We start from the raw sequence: 16,104 nt of genomic DNA, 5'->3' as shown, positions 1-16,104 counted from the left end.
TGGGGAGAGAGACTAGAGGGACGGGGGGTTAGGGGGAGAGAGACTAGAGGGACGGGGGGTTGGGGGGAGAGAGACTAGAGGGACGGGGGGTTGGGGGGAAAGAGACTAGAGGGACGGGGGGTTGGGGGGAAAGAGACTAGAGGGACGGGTTTTGGGGGAGGGGGTTGGGGAGAGAGACTAGGGGGGGTGGGGGGAGAGACTAGGGGGGGTGGGGGGAGAGACTAGGGGGGGTGGGGGAGAGGCTAGGGGGGGTGGGGGGAGAGGCTAGAGGGACGGGGGGTGGGGGGAGAGGCTAGAGGGACGGGGGTGGGGGGAGAGGCTAGAGGGACGGGGGTGGGGGGAGAGGCTAGAGGGGGGGTGGGGGGGAGAGAGGCTAGAGGGACGGGGGGTGGGAGGAGAGGCTAGAGGGGGGGTGGGGGGGAGAGAGACTAGAGGGACGGGGGGTTGGGGAGTGACTGGAGGGGAGCTGGAATAAGATCTAGAACGGAGAGTGGAGATGAAGAGGTGGCAAATAGACAGAATGAAATAGAGTAGGCTCCATGTCGCAGTTAGCAAGAACACAGCTGATTTACCCAAATACAGGTTTCCTCTACTAACCTCATAACTCTTGATTCTAATACTGTATGAACTGATTTATTGATCTGATTTTGAATGCCAGTCAGGACCGAGTCTCTAAAGTAGAAAATTCTAAAGATTTTTCACAATATTTAAATGAAGAAATTTCTCATCTCAGACCTGAATTGTCAACCTCTTCCATTTAGTTTTCGAAAAATGTCATGTTTTATTGGGGGCACCTCCTTCTGAATGGATTATGGTTTTGTGCTCTCGTAATATGGCAGACCTGCCATCCTTGGAACAAAATTGATTAATCTTTTATGTACTCCCTCTACCTCTGGTATCTTCCTTACTTCTTTCCCTTGTGGGGAAATGGGTAAGAGTGAGTGAAGAATTGGGCCAATCGCTATGAGTGGAAAAATGTCAACTACGGGGGTAGAATGAAGGTGGTTGGTATTGTGAAGGGCTGGCAATGGTGAGGGGTAGAGGCAGGGAGATGGGAGTGGGTAGTGCACGTCCACTCTGCCTGAGTTTGTTCTCGTGCCCCACACAGAAGCTGAGCATGGGTATGCGGCACTCCTGCCATACAGAAGCGAGGATTCTGGCAACAAAAGAAAAAGTAAAGGCAAGAAGAGTGCAGGAAGCAGGTAAAGACGTGGTTGTCTGTGGACTCTCAGTTAGACTGCCCAGCTCTGTGTCCTGGATTCCTCTACGCTATACTTTCCCCACCTGATGGGATTATGGCCATTTTCTCATCGAAGAATTGATCATTTTAATCATTCTTTAATTTCATAAGGATTACTCCTGAATTAAGTTTCTCTTCCTTCCTGGATTAATTCTACTTTTTATTTCTCCACCCATTTCCAATCACTGGTGGAATGAGTTAGGTTAATCAACAATGCTTTCTAGAGATTACTGAAGTCACTCCTCAGCTGTTTGTAAACAGGGCAATGGAAACAGTGCTTACGTGGCTTGCACTGAATTTTAAGAAGCTTATTTGTTAAGAATTATGTTACAAATGTTTCTTCTTTCTGTTATTTATTTAATCTTTCTTTAGCCATCTCTTAAATTGTATTCACCCTTTAAATTGAAACGACTTCATTAAATGTCACTTCAAATGTGGTGTCTTTTTGAAGATAAAATGAATGTGGTTATTTAGTCTGGAAATAGTCCAACATCCTGTTGCACTGTGGGTCACTTTTTTTTTGCTCCATGGAAGCCTTTTCTCAATAAATTCACACATTAGCTATCAAAGCAGGGATAGCTGTCGCATCTAAAATATTGTTCAAAAAAAATTTAACGGAATGATGGGGATTTAGTTTTGCTGTACTCCTCATCTGAGCAGTTGTTTAATGATCCTTTTCATTTTGGAGAGAGGGATAAAACCACCATCCAACTGTAGCAGCTTTAGAATTCAGAGTGATGGAAGAGTGGCAAGTTGAGTCGCACATTTTGTGATCTTTGGAGGCATGTGTTAAAGCTCGAACTTGAAAATGAACCTGGGCTCAAAGGAAAGAGCATGGTTGTTTTCTTGGAGACTTCAAAGAGATGAGGCAGTTTCTCGCCAAGTTTGTGAGACATTATTGCCACAGCTCAACAAATGAGCCCTTGATTTCCGAGCACTACCGTTGGCAGGTGGCGTGCTGTAGGTTCTTGAAGCTCACGTTTATATTTTCCTCTTTGTTCTACCAGTGCTTCCCACCTGGCAATAAGAACTGGCGTTTGAGAGCCTTTTGATTGGATTTTTAGGAGTGGGGAATTGTATAATGAATAATACTTGGATGTAGTTTTACTGCCTGTTTTGGCAAATAGGTGGGTGGTCTAATGTATCTGGTCTTAATGTACTCAGTTGATTTTGGAATTTTACTGCTGCTATTTTATAAATCTGCGAACCTTTTTGTTTGGTGCATTTCGATAAAACTTAAAAAGGAAGCTGTCACATTTGTGTGACTGATAGGAAATACTTTTTAAAATTATAGGCTGAAGGTTTGGCAACTTAGTTCAAGAATTGAATGGCAGATTGTTTGCTGGCTCTGTGGTTACATTTTGGGATATTAGTAATTATTCTGCTGGAAACTTCATGGTGGCACGGTTGACGTAGCGGTTAGCACAATACCAGTGATTGGGACCGGGCCAGGGTTTGAATTCCATGCTGTCTGTGAAGAATTTATATGTTCTCCCCATGTCTGCTTGGGTTTTCTCCAAGGGCTCCGGTTTCCTCCCACCATTCTAAACGTACCGGGGTTGTAGGTTAAAGGGGTATAAATTGGGAGCACGAACTTGTGGTCTGAAATGGCATGTAACTGTGGTGTATGTGTAAATTTTTTTTTAATGTAAAAAATAAAATTACAAAAAAAATTAAGTTTACTGCCGAGAAAGGAACATTTGACAAAGTATAGAATACTTTTATTTGTTGATAGATTCTGCTATGAGGCAGGTGGGATCCTACATGATACAACATTGGTAGATTGTGCAAGTCTTTTTTATCACATAATCTTTCCCCCTTCAAGTTAAGTGGATTCTGATCTCTGTTTAACTTTTTTTCAGGTCAACACATAATGAAATGGAAAAAAACAGGTAAGCTGAGGGCAATGTGAAAATGATGGAATGGCGAATGTTGCTGTGTGAATGTATAGTTTGGTATTCTGTAATATAGAATCTCAAATTCACACTTCATAGAATCAACATGTCATGAATGTATCATGAAATTCACTGTTTAGTAGCAGCATCACAATGCAAATATTGCTATAAATCACATTTCTAAATAAATAGTGAAAATGGCAAAAGTGAGGCAGTGTCTGTGATTCATTATTCGTCCAGAAATCTGATGGTGGAAAGGAAGAAGCTGACCTTGTGTCGCTGGGTGCATCTCTCCAGGCTCCTGTACCTTTTTCTTGGTGGTAGCAGAGTGAAGGGGGCCTCGATGGTGCGGGTCCTTGAGGATAGAGGCTGCTTTCTTAAGGCACCATCTCTTGATGTCGCCGATGGAGTGAAGACTGGTGCCTGTGATGTTGCTGGCCGACTTAGCCAGCACCTGTGGTGTTTTTTTTTCTGTCCTGTACATTAGAATCTCCACACCTGACAGTAATGGAACTAGTCAGAGTGCTCTCCGTGGTGTGTCTGTAGAAATTTTCAAGAGTCTTTAGTGACGAACCAAATCACCTCGTGATGTATAGCCGCTGGTGAACTTCTTTGTGATCACGTCGACAGAACTGGGTCTGTCGATCCATCGTGCCCATACCAGCTATCAACTACTTTTCCATACTAATCCTATTTACCCGCATTTGTTCTGCAGTCTACTTGCAGATTTGTGCAGTTAGAGTACCTTGCTTCTCTACCACCACTTCAGCAAGTATATTACAGATTGCAACCATACTCCGGGTGAAATGCTCATTTTCAAGAGCAGGTCTGCTTTGTACAGCTTTGGGTGCCTTATTTGAGAAAAGATGTGCTGGCATTGGAGAGGGTTCAGAGGTTTGATACCAGGAATGAAAGGGTTAGCATATGGAGGAACGATTGTCGGCCATTAGACTGAACTCGTTGGAGTAAGAAGAATGAGGTGGGACTTCATAGAGGCACTTCAAATACTGTAAGGCCTAGACAGAGTAGATGTGGCAAGGATGTTTCCCATGATAGGCAATTCCAGGACAGGAGGGCATAATTACAGGATAAAAGAGTGTCAATTTAAAATAGAGATGCAAAAAATGTTCTTTAGTCAGGTTTTTGATGCCACAAATGGCTGTGGAAGCAAGGTCATTGGGTACATTTAAGGCAGAGAGTGACAGGTATTCGAATAGTCAGGGCATCAAGGGTTTTGGGGAGAAAGCCGAGGATTGGGGCTGAGTGGGAGGATGGATCAGCCCATGATTAGAATGGCAGAGCAGACTTGATGGGCCTACTTCTGCTTGTATCTTGTAAACCTGTCTTTTTTAAAGCTCTGATGTGGGTTTTAGATACCTCTACTCTGGAGCAAATTTTCTTTGTATAATTTTGTACATCTCCATCAATCTCTCCTCAGCCTGTCTGATCCCTTTTAAGCAACATCTTGGTGAATCTAGTCTGCACTCTTGCCAGTGCGATCACCTTCTTCTAATACTGTGGCAGGCAGGACTGAAAAAAAAAATTCTTGGCCTAATTATGCATCATTCATCTTGAGTTCATTGAGAATTGTTACTTGAATCCTTGATTAAATCATAAGCTTGCAGTTTCTGTTGTGCTTTTTACCGCTAGATGAAAAAAAATAGTATTTGGATAACATTGTGAGAAGTACCGTAACTATGGGTGCCACGGCACATTTGAGTAAAAGCCTTATTTTCTTTTCACCTCGTGTAACATAAATATTTTTATGTTGTTGGTAGGAGAGAAGTAGGGGAGTAACCAAACTTGACTGCTTCACAAGGAACATAGAATATTACACCAAAGTACAGGCTCTTCAGTCCATGATGTTGTGCTGACATTATAAACTGACCAAATAAAACAAAACCTTTCCTATCTCATAACCCTCTATATTTTTTTCATCCTTGTGCCTGTCCCAGCTTTTATCATAACCCCTGGCAATGAATTTCTGGCACCCATAATACTGTGTAGGGGTAAAAAAACCCTGCCTGTTCTCTCCCCTAAATTTTCCTCCAGATGTCCTCTGGTGTTTGCTATTCGCCACCTTGGGGAAAATGGTGCTGGCTATCCACCTTATCTGTACCTCTCATAATCTTGTGGATCTTAATTAAGTCACCTCTCATCCTTCACTCCAAAGAGAAAACCCGAGCTCTGCTAACCTTGCCTCATAAGAAATATTTTCCAATCCAGGCAACATCCTGATAAATCTCCTCTGCGCCCTCTCCACAACTTCCACATTCTTCCTGCAATGAGGTGACCAGAACTGAACACAATTTTCCAAGTATGATCTCACCAGAGATTTATAGAGCTGCAACGACATGCAAACTCAATCCCTTGACTAAGAAATCCAGCATACCATGGACCTTCTTAACTGCCATATCAATCTGCGTGGCAACATTGAGAAATATATGGATTTAGACCTCAAGGTCCTTCTGTCCCTTCACACTTAAGAATCTGACCATTAACCATGTACTCTGCCTTCCAAAATGCATCACCTCACACTTATCCGGATTGAATCCTGTTGTAACTTTCAACACTATCTAAAGCTCCTCTATCCTTCAAATCACCCACAAACTAACTGACCCATCCCTCTACATCTTGGTCCAGCTCATTTATAAAAGTCACAAAAATCGGTGGTCCCAGCAACAGATCCCTGCGAAGCTCCACTGGTCACTGACCTCCAAGCAGAAATACTTTCCATACATTGCTGCTCTTTGCTTTCTACGGGCAAGCCAATTCTAAATCTACAATTCCAAGGTACTATGAATCCCATAAAGGGGGTTCATAAACTTTGAACAGAGTCCTGGGATGGGGGGGGAGTGGTTGTCGGGTGGCATAGCTGAAAAATTGTTGAGAGTGGCTGATGTTGACTGAACTGGTGTAAGTTTGTCCATTCTAGGGTCGTAAAAATGCGATGACAGTCAAATTAATTCATTCTTTTATTTGATGGTTAAAACCTTGCTGTGGTGACCCTAGGAAGTCACTAGTTCTTGGAAAAGGTACTTTGGAATCTTACATCATTGTGTTATTTAAGGAAAACAACCATGGCCAAATCTTATTGTTAATGTTGGTACAAAATGTAAGTAGTTTGGAAATATTTGGCCATTATTTCATGTCAATGATATGTAGTGAAGGAATGTCAAAGGGCGATAAAAGACAAGAGATGACCTTGTTCACTGTCTGCCACTTCTGTGGTAACATAATATATTATTGTTGGAGTATTTGGTTAATTGTGGAAATCAACCTGTCAATCAGCGGGATATTTTTTAATGATTTAATTCCTGAATATTGATCTGCCTAGTTGGATGTAATAATTCCACAATATGATTGATGTATAATTTTACCAAAGCATCAGATCAATTCTTCCCTTACAGAAAAATGGTCTTGAGGGATTAGAAAAGCCACGTTTTGAATAGTAAAACGTTTGTGCACTGAAGCCAGGTAATTTACTTTCATAAAGATTCCTTACTTTCATAAAGATTCCTTATTAGTTACACATACCCCCCCCCCCCCCCCACCCAACTCCTTTGTGCATTAGATCATTAATCCATTGATATGGATAATGTAGACTGGAGCCTTTCTTTAAACATAATTTTGCAGTAGCAGATGGTGCTATAGGATGATGTAATTGCACAATTAGGCACAGCATATAGTGTCACAAAAATATTGTTGTTAACATTGTGATGGTAGGACATTCAACTGTTTGCCCCGTTAGATATTTTCTCCCTGTTCAAGTACCGAAACTGATTAACTGTGAGTTCATGCTGTAAACTGCAAACCAAAAGGCATGTGGACAACATCTATCTCCTTTCTCTGAGATTGGTTAGAAAGTCACTTATTATTGAGAGAAACCGGTTTGACGGAGAAGGAAATGGAATGAAGTTAGTTCAAGTTAGCTGCAGAAATTCTAAAGTAAATAAAGATGTGGGAAAATAAGAGCTGTTTACAAGCAGTGGGTCTGCAACTCCCAAATTTCATATGGGGCCAATGTTGTGTCAGCGGTTACCTTATCATTAATAGAAGGGATCCTAACTCTCTAAAGCACTTTTAATTTGTTCATTATGCAAATTCAGCATCTTCATGGTAATTGGTGGTAAGCTGCTATTTCAACAAGATTACTCTAACTCGCAAGGCAACAGACTCGCCAAGGCAAATAGCGCCTTTGACAGACTACACAAAAGAGTCTGGAAAAACAACCAACTGAAAAACCTCACAAAGATAAGCGTATACAGAGCCGTTGTCATACCCACACTCCTGTTCGGCTCCGAATCATGGGTCCTCTACCGGCATCACCTACGGCTCCTAGAACGCCTCCACCAGCGTTGTCTCCGCTCCATCCTCAACATCCATTGGAGCGCTTTCATCCCTAACGTCGAAGTACTCGAGATGGCAGAGGTCGACAGCATCGAGTCCACGCTGCTGAAGATCCAGCTGCGCTGGGTGGGTCACGTCTCCAGAATGGAGGACCATCGCCTTCCCAAGATCGTGTTATATGGCGAGCTCTCCACTGGCCACCAAGACAGAGGTGCACCAAAGAAGAGGTACAAGGACTGCCTAAAGAAAGCTCTTGGTGCCTGCCACATTGACCACCGCCAGTGGGCTGATATTGCCTCAAACCGTACATCTTGGTGCCTCACAGTTCGGCGGGCAGCAACCTCCTTTGAAGAAGACCGCAGAGCCCACCTCACTGACAAAAGGCAAAGGAGGAAAAACCCAACACCCAACCCCAACCCACCAATTTTCCCCTGCAACCGTGTCTGCCTGTCCCGCATCGGACTTGTCAGCCACAAACGAGCCTGCAGCTGACGTGGACATTACCCCTCCATAAATCTTCGTCCGCGAAGCCAAGCCAAAGAAGAAAGACTCTAACTCGCAAGGCAGATAATGGTAATCAGGGTATTTCTTTTTATTACCATGCCTTTGCTATTGTTTGCTGTTTGTTTACTGTGCACTCTGTTACTTTGCAGAAAACTTCAGGTCAATCATTTTCTCCAACAGAAATTGGGCAATATTGCTTCCGTACTTGCACTGTGGTTTAATTCTTTAAATACGATGTCAGTTCTCTTCCGAGAAATGCAGCAATGAACAGGGTGCTGCATGTAATGGAGGGGCAAGTATAATATTGTTAGGACCTCGAACACTACCGCTCTGAAATAGGCCCTTTGTGCTGAACTATTGTTCAGTTGAATCTCATTGACCTGCATCTGGATACTAGTCCAAATTTTTAAAAATTAAATATCAAGACTGAGTCTGCATTTAGCAATTCAGCTGGCAGCTCATTCATACACTCAGCACTCTATGAAAAAGCTGCTCTTAATGTTCCCTTTAAACTTTTCTCCTTTCAACTTTAACCCACGTCCTCTGGTTTTTATTTCTCCTAACATTGGTGGAAAAAGCCTGCTTGCATTTATGTATGCATTCATCATAATCTCATTAGATTTGCTTTTCTCTTCAACTACCAAAATTGTGTTTCATATTCACTTGCAGTTGGAATGATTTGAAGGCCCAGTTTGTTCTGGGCTAGCTACCTCTAGTACACATTCAGTGTGGCACAGTTATTGCAGGGAAATGGATTGGAGGTTGATCCATGGACCAGAAGAGTGGCAGAGAGGATCACTAAAATCTCCCTCCCTCCCCACCCCTCGTTATCATGATCTATCGGGATCGTTGCCTGAAGAGGGCATGCAAAATTATTGAGGTCCCCTTCTATCCTGCACACAGCATCTTTCAGCTACTCTCGTCGGGTAAGAGATAGAGACCGAGCTCCTTGTCCTGAGCACAGTTAAAGTTAATTCTGGCCATTCAGACCGATGACACCCAAATTGACCTATAAGACAGTACATTTTGGAGTGTGGAAGAAAACCGGAGCATCTGGAGGAAACCCACACATGTCATGCAAAGAAGGAATAAACTCCTTCCAGACTACGCTGGATTTAAACCCGGGTTGCTGATGCTCTAATAGCGTCTCGTTAACCCGGTACAAAGAGTCACTAGCTACAATAATACAAATCAAGGTAACACCAAATGCCAAGACAACAATATAATAAAAGGATAGATTCACAGTTGCAATTCGTAGCAGGGAATAAAAGTGATGTTTCAGTAGTGCAGACAGATATTTTAGTGGTCTGGACTAATATGTGGTTAGGATAGTACGGGGAGAGCTAGTGGCAAAGGGGGGGAAAAAAACTGTCCTTGAACTTGGAGCTGCTGGTCTTGGGGCTTTGGTCCCATCTGCCTGAAGGTAGCAGATAGAACAGATTGTGATGGGGTCCCTTGTGATGCCAGCTGCCTTTTTGAGGCAGTGCCTCACATCGATGTGGAATGCCTTTCAGATGGACGGGGCACTCAAGTTTCTAGACCAGACTATGATACTCCAAAGATGGTATACTTTCCACAGTACACCTGTTGAAGTTTCAACATGGCAGATCTCCTCAGAAAATAGAGGTGTTGGTCACGATTGCTTTGCTGTGCTGGCTGCAGAAGTGCTCCTCCGATATGTGGACTCCCAGGAACTTGAAGGCACTATCCTTCTCCACTGCTATGCTATTAATGAAGACACGTGTGTAATCAATGGGCTACTCCTTCCACAATAATCCGCTTGGTTTTGTTGATGGTGAGAGCTACTTTGTTGTTCTGGCACTACCCGACAAGATTCTCATTCTCCGTCCTGTATTCTATTTCATTGTTAACTGCTATTCAGCCATCAACAGTGGTCTTGTGAGCAAATTTAGAGATTTAATTGGAGCTGAATTTGGCTACAGAGCAGGGAGCTAAGCACACCTTGAGGTGCCCCGTATTGATGGTAGCAAGGAGCAGGTGACATTGCCAATCCACACTGATTGGGGTCTGCTCGTGAAGAAACTTTGCAATTGGACAACAGTTCTAGATCCTTTAGTTTAATTGATAATTTTGCAAACAGCCTGACATGGGTGTTCTTCCAGTCCAGGTGTTCTAACACAGAGTGGAGGTCCAACAAGACAGTATCTGCTGTTGGCCTATTTGAATTGAAGACCAGAGTGGATTTGTTCCATAATCAACCTCTCAAAGCATGTCACCACTGCAGACTCAAGTGCTACGAGCTGATAGTCAGGGACGCAGGTACCCTGCTCTTGGATATGATGGATGAAGTAGGTGAGAACCTCAGGCCGTGGCAGCAAAAGATTAAAAATGTCTGCAAAAACACCAGCCATTTAATTGGCACATATTTTACAAATGCAGCCAGTTATGCTACTGTGGCCCATCTGGTTAATTGCCAAGAAAAGTACTGGGTTCTTTCTATGCCTGATGGTTCACTACTACTTGTTCTTCAATGGCAAGTTTCTGAACGTTCCAAATCTCAAAATCTTGTTGCTTTTGTTAACCCTTTTAACAACACGACAAAGGAATAGTGCAAGAGGTTCACATGACCCAATGTCTTAGTGTTGCAGATAGCTCTGACATTGCTACCTCTTGTTTTTTAAACTTTTCCCACCCTTCTTCAAGCCATATCAGGAAGACCTTTCACCCTAACCCTGCATCTATCCCAATTAGTCTTGCGTACTCTCTCCTAAAAAGCAAGAAAATGTATTTACTGTCCTAGAACCATAGAACATTACAGCACAGAAAACAAGCCCTTTGGCCCTTCTAGTCTGTGCCAAGTATTATTCTGCCTTGTCTCACTGATTTGCACCGTCCATGGCCCTCTATGCCCCCCTCCCATCCTTGTACCTCTCCAAATTGCTCTTAAATGTTAAAATTGAGCCCACATTCACCACTTCAGCTGGTGGCTTGACCCACACTCTCACTACTCTCTGTGTGAAGAAGAAAACCCTCGTATTCACCCTAAACCTTTTCCCTTTCACCATTAATCCATGTCCTCTGGTTTGTATCCCACCTACTTTCAGTGGAAAAAGCCTAGTTGCATTTACTCTGACTACCTGTTTACCTCTTTCAAATCTCCCCTCATTCTTCTATGCTGCAGGGAATAAAGTCCTAACCTGGTTAATCTTCCTGTATCAGTTCAGAAAGTCCCAGCAACATCCTAGTAAATCTTCGCTACACTTTATCAATATTTTTACTGTAGTTAGGTAACCAAAAATGCATACTCTATTCCCAATTTGTTCTCAATATAACTTTAGCATAAATCAAAGTATTGAACATAGGAGTTGGGATGTTATGAAGGGTATTATGCCCTAAGTGCTCTTTACAACCCTGTCTACCTGTAATGCCACTCATTTACAAGTCACATTTGATTGTGTGCATACATTGTTGCGTAAAATATAGTACTAACACTGCAATTAAGTAGAAATTCCTCCTGATCCACAAGGAAAAGAATCTCAGGGTTGTATGTGATGTCATATATGTACTTTTGACAATAAATTTAAACGAATTTGAACAACAGAAAGAAATCCCAAAATTGTATGCTTGCTAGTACGGTTATTTCTTACCTCTTTGGACTATTATTGTTGAGTTTTGTATTTTCCACGCATATTGAGTACAGTTTGTGTGAATCGTACTTTGCACTTATTGAACCTGGTGCACGGGGAAGTATTATTCCTTGTGCAACACGATGCAAAAGTTTGCATTTTGCCTTGGATGATTTGATGCTTGCCTGGTGCATACTCCTCCTGATGGTTCAGAATGGGCTTTAAAATTTCCACGTTTATTTCAGAGCTTCAGCTGCCAAAATTTAGGGTTTTTTTTGTGGCAATTTGTCTATCATTGGATTTAACCATAACTGTTTACAGCACGGAAACAGGCCATGTCGGCCCTTCAAGTCCGTACCGATTCACTTGAACAACTCCACCCACTGGAGATTGGAGATCCATTGGAGATTGAAGATCCATTGGGGATTGGAGATCCATTGGGGATTGGAGATCCATTGGGGATTGGAGATCCATTGGGGATTGGAGATCCATTGGAGATTGGAGATCCATTGGAGATTGGAGATCCATTGGGGATTGGAGATCCATTGGAGATTGGAGATCCATTGGAGATTGGAGATCCATTGGAGATTGGAGATCCATTGGAGATCCATTGGAGATCCATTGGAGATCCATTGGAGATCCATTGGAGATCCATTGGAGATCCATTGGAGATCCATTGGAGATCCATTGGAGATCCATTGGAGATCCATTGGAGATCCATTGGAGATCCATTGGAGATCCATTGGAGATCCATTGGAGATCCATTGGAGATCCATTGGAGATCCATTGGAGATTATCTTTCAATGGAATTAATCTTTCAGGTAATAATACAAATACAGAAATGCTTACAGGGGTCCTCAACCTTTTTCTTTCCACTCATGTACACCTTATTTCATAGGTGTTCTGAGATGAGTAAGGGATTGCTTAAGGTGGTATGTGGTTGGAAAGAAAAAGGTTGAAAACTACTGTTTTTGTCATGCATAATTGACTCGTTATGTGGACATTTTCATAACTAAAGAAAATGGGCCAATGACAATTTTTCTCCTGCAAAATATTTCAGTAACAATTGGGTCTAGAGCAGTGATTCTCAACCTTCCCTTCCCACTCACATCCCACCTGAAGCAATCTCTTACTAATCACAGAGCACTGATGGCATAGGGATGACTTAGTGGCATGTGAGTGGATAGAAAAAGGTTGAGAACCACTGTTCTAGTGGAACTCAGCCAGTCTCACAGCATCCATAGGAAGTAACTGAGGTTTCTGTCCTGAGCCCTTCTTCAAGGTACAGTAAAACCCCGGTATCCGGCACCTATGGGGATTGTTAGATGCAAGATAAGTGAATTTTCTGGTTGGTTGAGATTGTTGTGTGATTGGCAAACTAATGGCGAGGTGCATCAATTTTAAACTTGTGTATTTTTTTAACTTATTTATTGTCCATGATTTTTTTAGCCAGTTGCGTGAATTCCGGATGACAGGTACAGGTGCTCCTCTACTTATCGTCCGATTTACAACTTCTGATTTTGACTGTCATTATTTACTTTCACGTAATACGCAAGGTTAAAGCTAGCATCATTGATTTTTCCAATAAGTGTTGCAAACCCCTCTGAGGTGAATTCTTTGTATCCTCCTTGGTCATTCACTTTTAGATTGGTTAGAAAGCTTGCAGGTACTGATACAGCGCTGCCAGGAGGGAGTGGGGCAGTGGGATCAGAGTGGGGACTCGTACAGCGCTGTTGGTGTTATACAAGGTATACCTGTATTCTTTATCGACTTGCAATGTGTTTGTCAGAACGTAACCCCATCATAACTTGAGGAGCACCTGTATATATCTTTACCTCCAATGGACACAGTGAGACCTGCTGAGTTCTTCCTGCATTGCTGTTTTTACTACAATCCGGCATGTGCAGTCTTCAAAATTTCACTTCTTAATCTTTCAGCTAAACTATATTACAGTATTTTGATTGTTTTAATTCAGGAAATAGGCATTTTGTTCCAGAATAATTTCTGTAGGTTCAGCCCAGGGAAATGTTAGCTTCCTTCTAAATTCAGCTTGAAAACTGAAGACTTTCATCAGAATCTGGCAGTCCTCTGGCATGCTGCTCTTGCACATTTCCATTTGCATTTTTTTTTTTGAGGCTGCCTCAAGTTTTTCTTGAAGCCATCTTATCTGTTTGGAATTTTGTTATTTACAACATGGTAGAAACTGATTCCAGTCATTTAAACCCGTGCCAAAATGAACCAATAATTCCGTACGTTTGAGAGGCTGGGAGAAAGCCGGAGTACCCGGGGAAAAATCCATGCAGACATAGGCAGAGTGGGCCGGATTTGTACCCAGGATCCTGGTGCTGTAATAGTGTCGTGCTAACTGTGCCAAAGCAGCAGTAATATTGAGGATCAATAATGGTCTTCAGTCTCTGCACTGGATGAGTTTTATTTCTTCCCATTTTGTTCAAAAGGATTCTAATTTTCTGCTTGTTACAAAAAACATTACGAAGAAGTCTTTGAGCCTGTGTGAAGGAACAGAGGGCAAACACCTGTGGGTCAAGTCTTTACTTCACCAGAAGCCATGAACAATGAAATTGAACCTGCTGGGATCCAGATCATAGGCATTTGAGTCTGGAGATCTGGAGCATTACCCAGGCGCAGGTGTGGCGTGAAAAGCAAAGTGGAGATTCCAGGTGAGAATGGAAACAATGAAGGATGCCAACAGCTGTGGCAGGGCCTAAATGGCATGACCTGGTTCAAAACCAAATTTGGCGCAGCGAGAGGACAGCAAAGCGTCACTCCCAGATGAATTCTATGCCAGATTTAACCACCAGAACAAGGAAGAACCACTGCGCACCCCTGCGTTCCCTGATGGTGTGCAGGCTGCATTCAGAAGAGTGAATCCGAAGAATTTGAACTTTAAATTCTTTGTAGATTTGACAAGCTGAATGGCTGGAGAAGCTTAAAGGGAATATAAAAGAGCATTATATTGATTACGAGTACTTTCATGTATTTTAACTAACCATGGTCAGCGTAGTAGTTACTGCAACTCGAGCGCCAGCGATCAGGACCAGGGTTTGAATCCTGCACTGTCTGTAAAGTGTTTATACGTTCTCCCTAAATTCAGTCTGAAGGATTTTCTTAGTTTTTGCAAGCAGATGTATTAGAGAGGTAATAATTACCTGGAGAACTGAATCTGGTCTTTTTTTGTCTGATTTTTGGAATATTGTGCTATTAATATTTTTTTTGAAAAACAGGAAAATACTGTCCTCTGTTCTTGGTATTTCCATACAGCACTGTATAAAACAATCAGGAGATAGGACTTCTGTGTAAAGTCATTTTTTAAAATTTGTCCCTATTCTTGGTGGGTTATCAGCATTGCAGGTAGTAATACCTGCCTTTGAAATGCTTGTGACAATTCTCTGTTGGTAAAAACACACAGAAATGCTGGGAGGTGGGGGGGGGTGGTTGGTAAAGATATCTTCGACTCAGGCCTGAAACATCAGTTAGATATTTTGCCTCCTATGGACGCTGGCTGAGTTCCTCCAGCATTTCTGTATGTTTTTACTCCAATGGCAGCGGCTACAGGTTTTTGTGTTGGGTTGAAATACTGAGGTAGGTTCATACGCAATTCCTAATTTGGAATGATGTATGTGAGCCATATCTCAGATATGTAGGAGTTGATAATCTCTCCATGTAGCCACTTTAAATCCTTGCATCATCCTAGATGATGGAGATTGCAGATTTGGGAGGTGGTTTGAGTTGGGATTTGTTCCAAAAACGATATGCCTGGTATTCAATAGACCTGGGACGATAGTGGAGGGGGGAGAGCTCATGGGTTTATCAGGAGGTGTATGGAGAGTAAACCATGGTATCTATGGATTGTGACAATCAAGTGACCAGGCAGATCTTTATGTTGATCTGCTTATTGGTTAAACCATGTGCATGATGAATAAGGTTAAATGTTTCTGACTTGTTGGTGGGGATGTATTGATCTGCTGGAGTGCTGGATAGAAACCTTCATTGTGGCTTGTTTTCCAGGCTGAAAGGATCGTTATGGATCCCCCAGCAACTAGTTGCAACTTGAAAATAATCCTTTTAATTCCTGCACTGATATCTTTCAATCTTTGTCAAAATACTCTTCAACCTTAATCTTGTACAGAACTGCTTTAATATGGCACTGCATCAATTTTTTTGACCCTGCTAACTATGTCTTAATTAAAGAACTGTAAATTTATTAAACATTGCTTCCCACTCATGCAACTGGGGCAGAGTCAACATAACTCTGGTTCCTGCTCCGTTATCCCGTGAATGGATTTCAACATTTTCTATACATCTGATCAGATAATTGAACTGTTTAATTTTAACGTTGTATCTTTGCTATTGAATTTGTTATGAACTTTCTAGAATCATAGACATTTCTGAACATTTAAAGTCAACTCCACCAGCTATTTTAGGTCCTTAGTTGCAGATTATCAGGCCAGACGATTTGTCAACCCTGCCTCGAATTTTATCCCCAGGACATTTACTGTTTTCAAGCTCC

At 42.3% G+C, this 16,104-nt stretch overlaps 1 protein-coding gene across 1 annotated transcript in view; it reads left to right on the top strand.

The window, feature by feature from the left end:
- Nucleotides 1-16,104, top strand: part of mxd1 (MAX dimerization protein 1) — a 34,479-nt gene that overhangs the window by 2,301 nt on the left and 16,074 nt on the right. Inside the window, exons 2-3 of the mRNA XM_069917720.1 lie at nucleotides 1,109-1,202; nucleotides 3,103-3,132. Coding sequence (XP_069773821.1) covers nucleotides 1,109-1,202; nucleotides 3,103-3,132 — 124 coding nt within the window. The remainder of the gene's footprint in view (nucleotides 1-1,108; nucleotides 1,203-3,102; nucleotides 3,133-16,104) is intronic.

This window comes from Narcine bancroftii, chromosome 2 (assembly GCF_036971445.1).
Source record: "Narcine bancroftii isolate sNarBan1 chromosome 2, sNarBan1.hap1, whole genome shotgun sequence".
NCBI lineage: Eukaryota > Metazoa > Chordata > Chondrichthyes > Torpediniformes > Narcinidae > Narcine > Narcine bancroftii.
The sequence above is the reverse complement of the archived record's forward strand: the minus strand, read 5'-3'. Positions and strand labels throughout refer to the sequence as shown.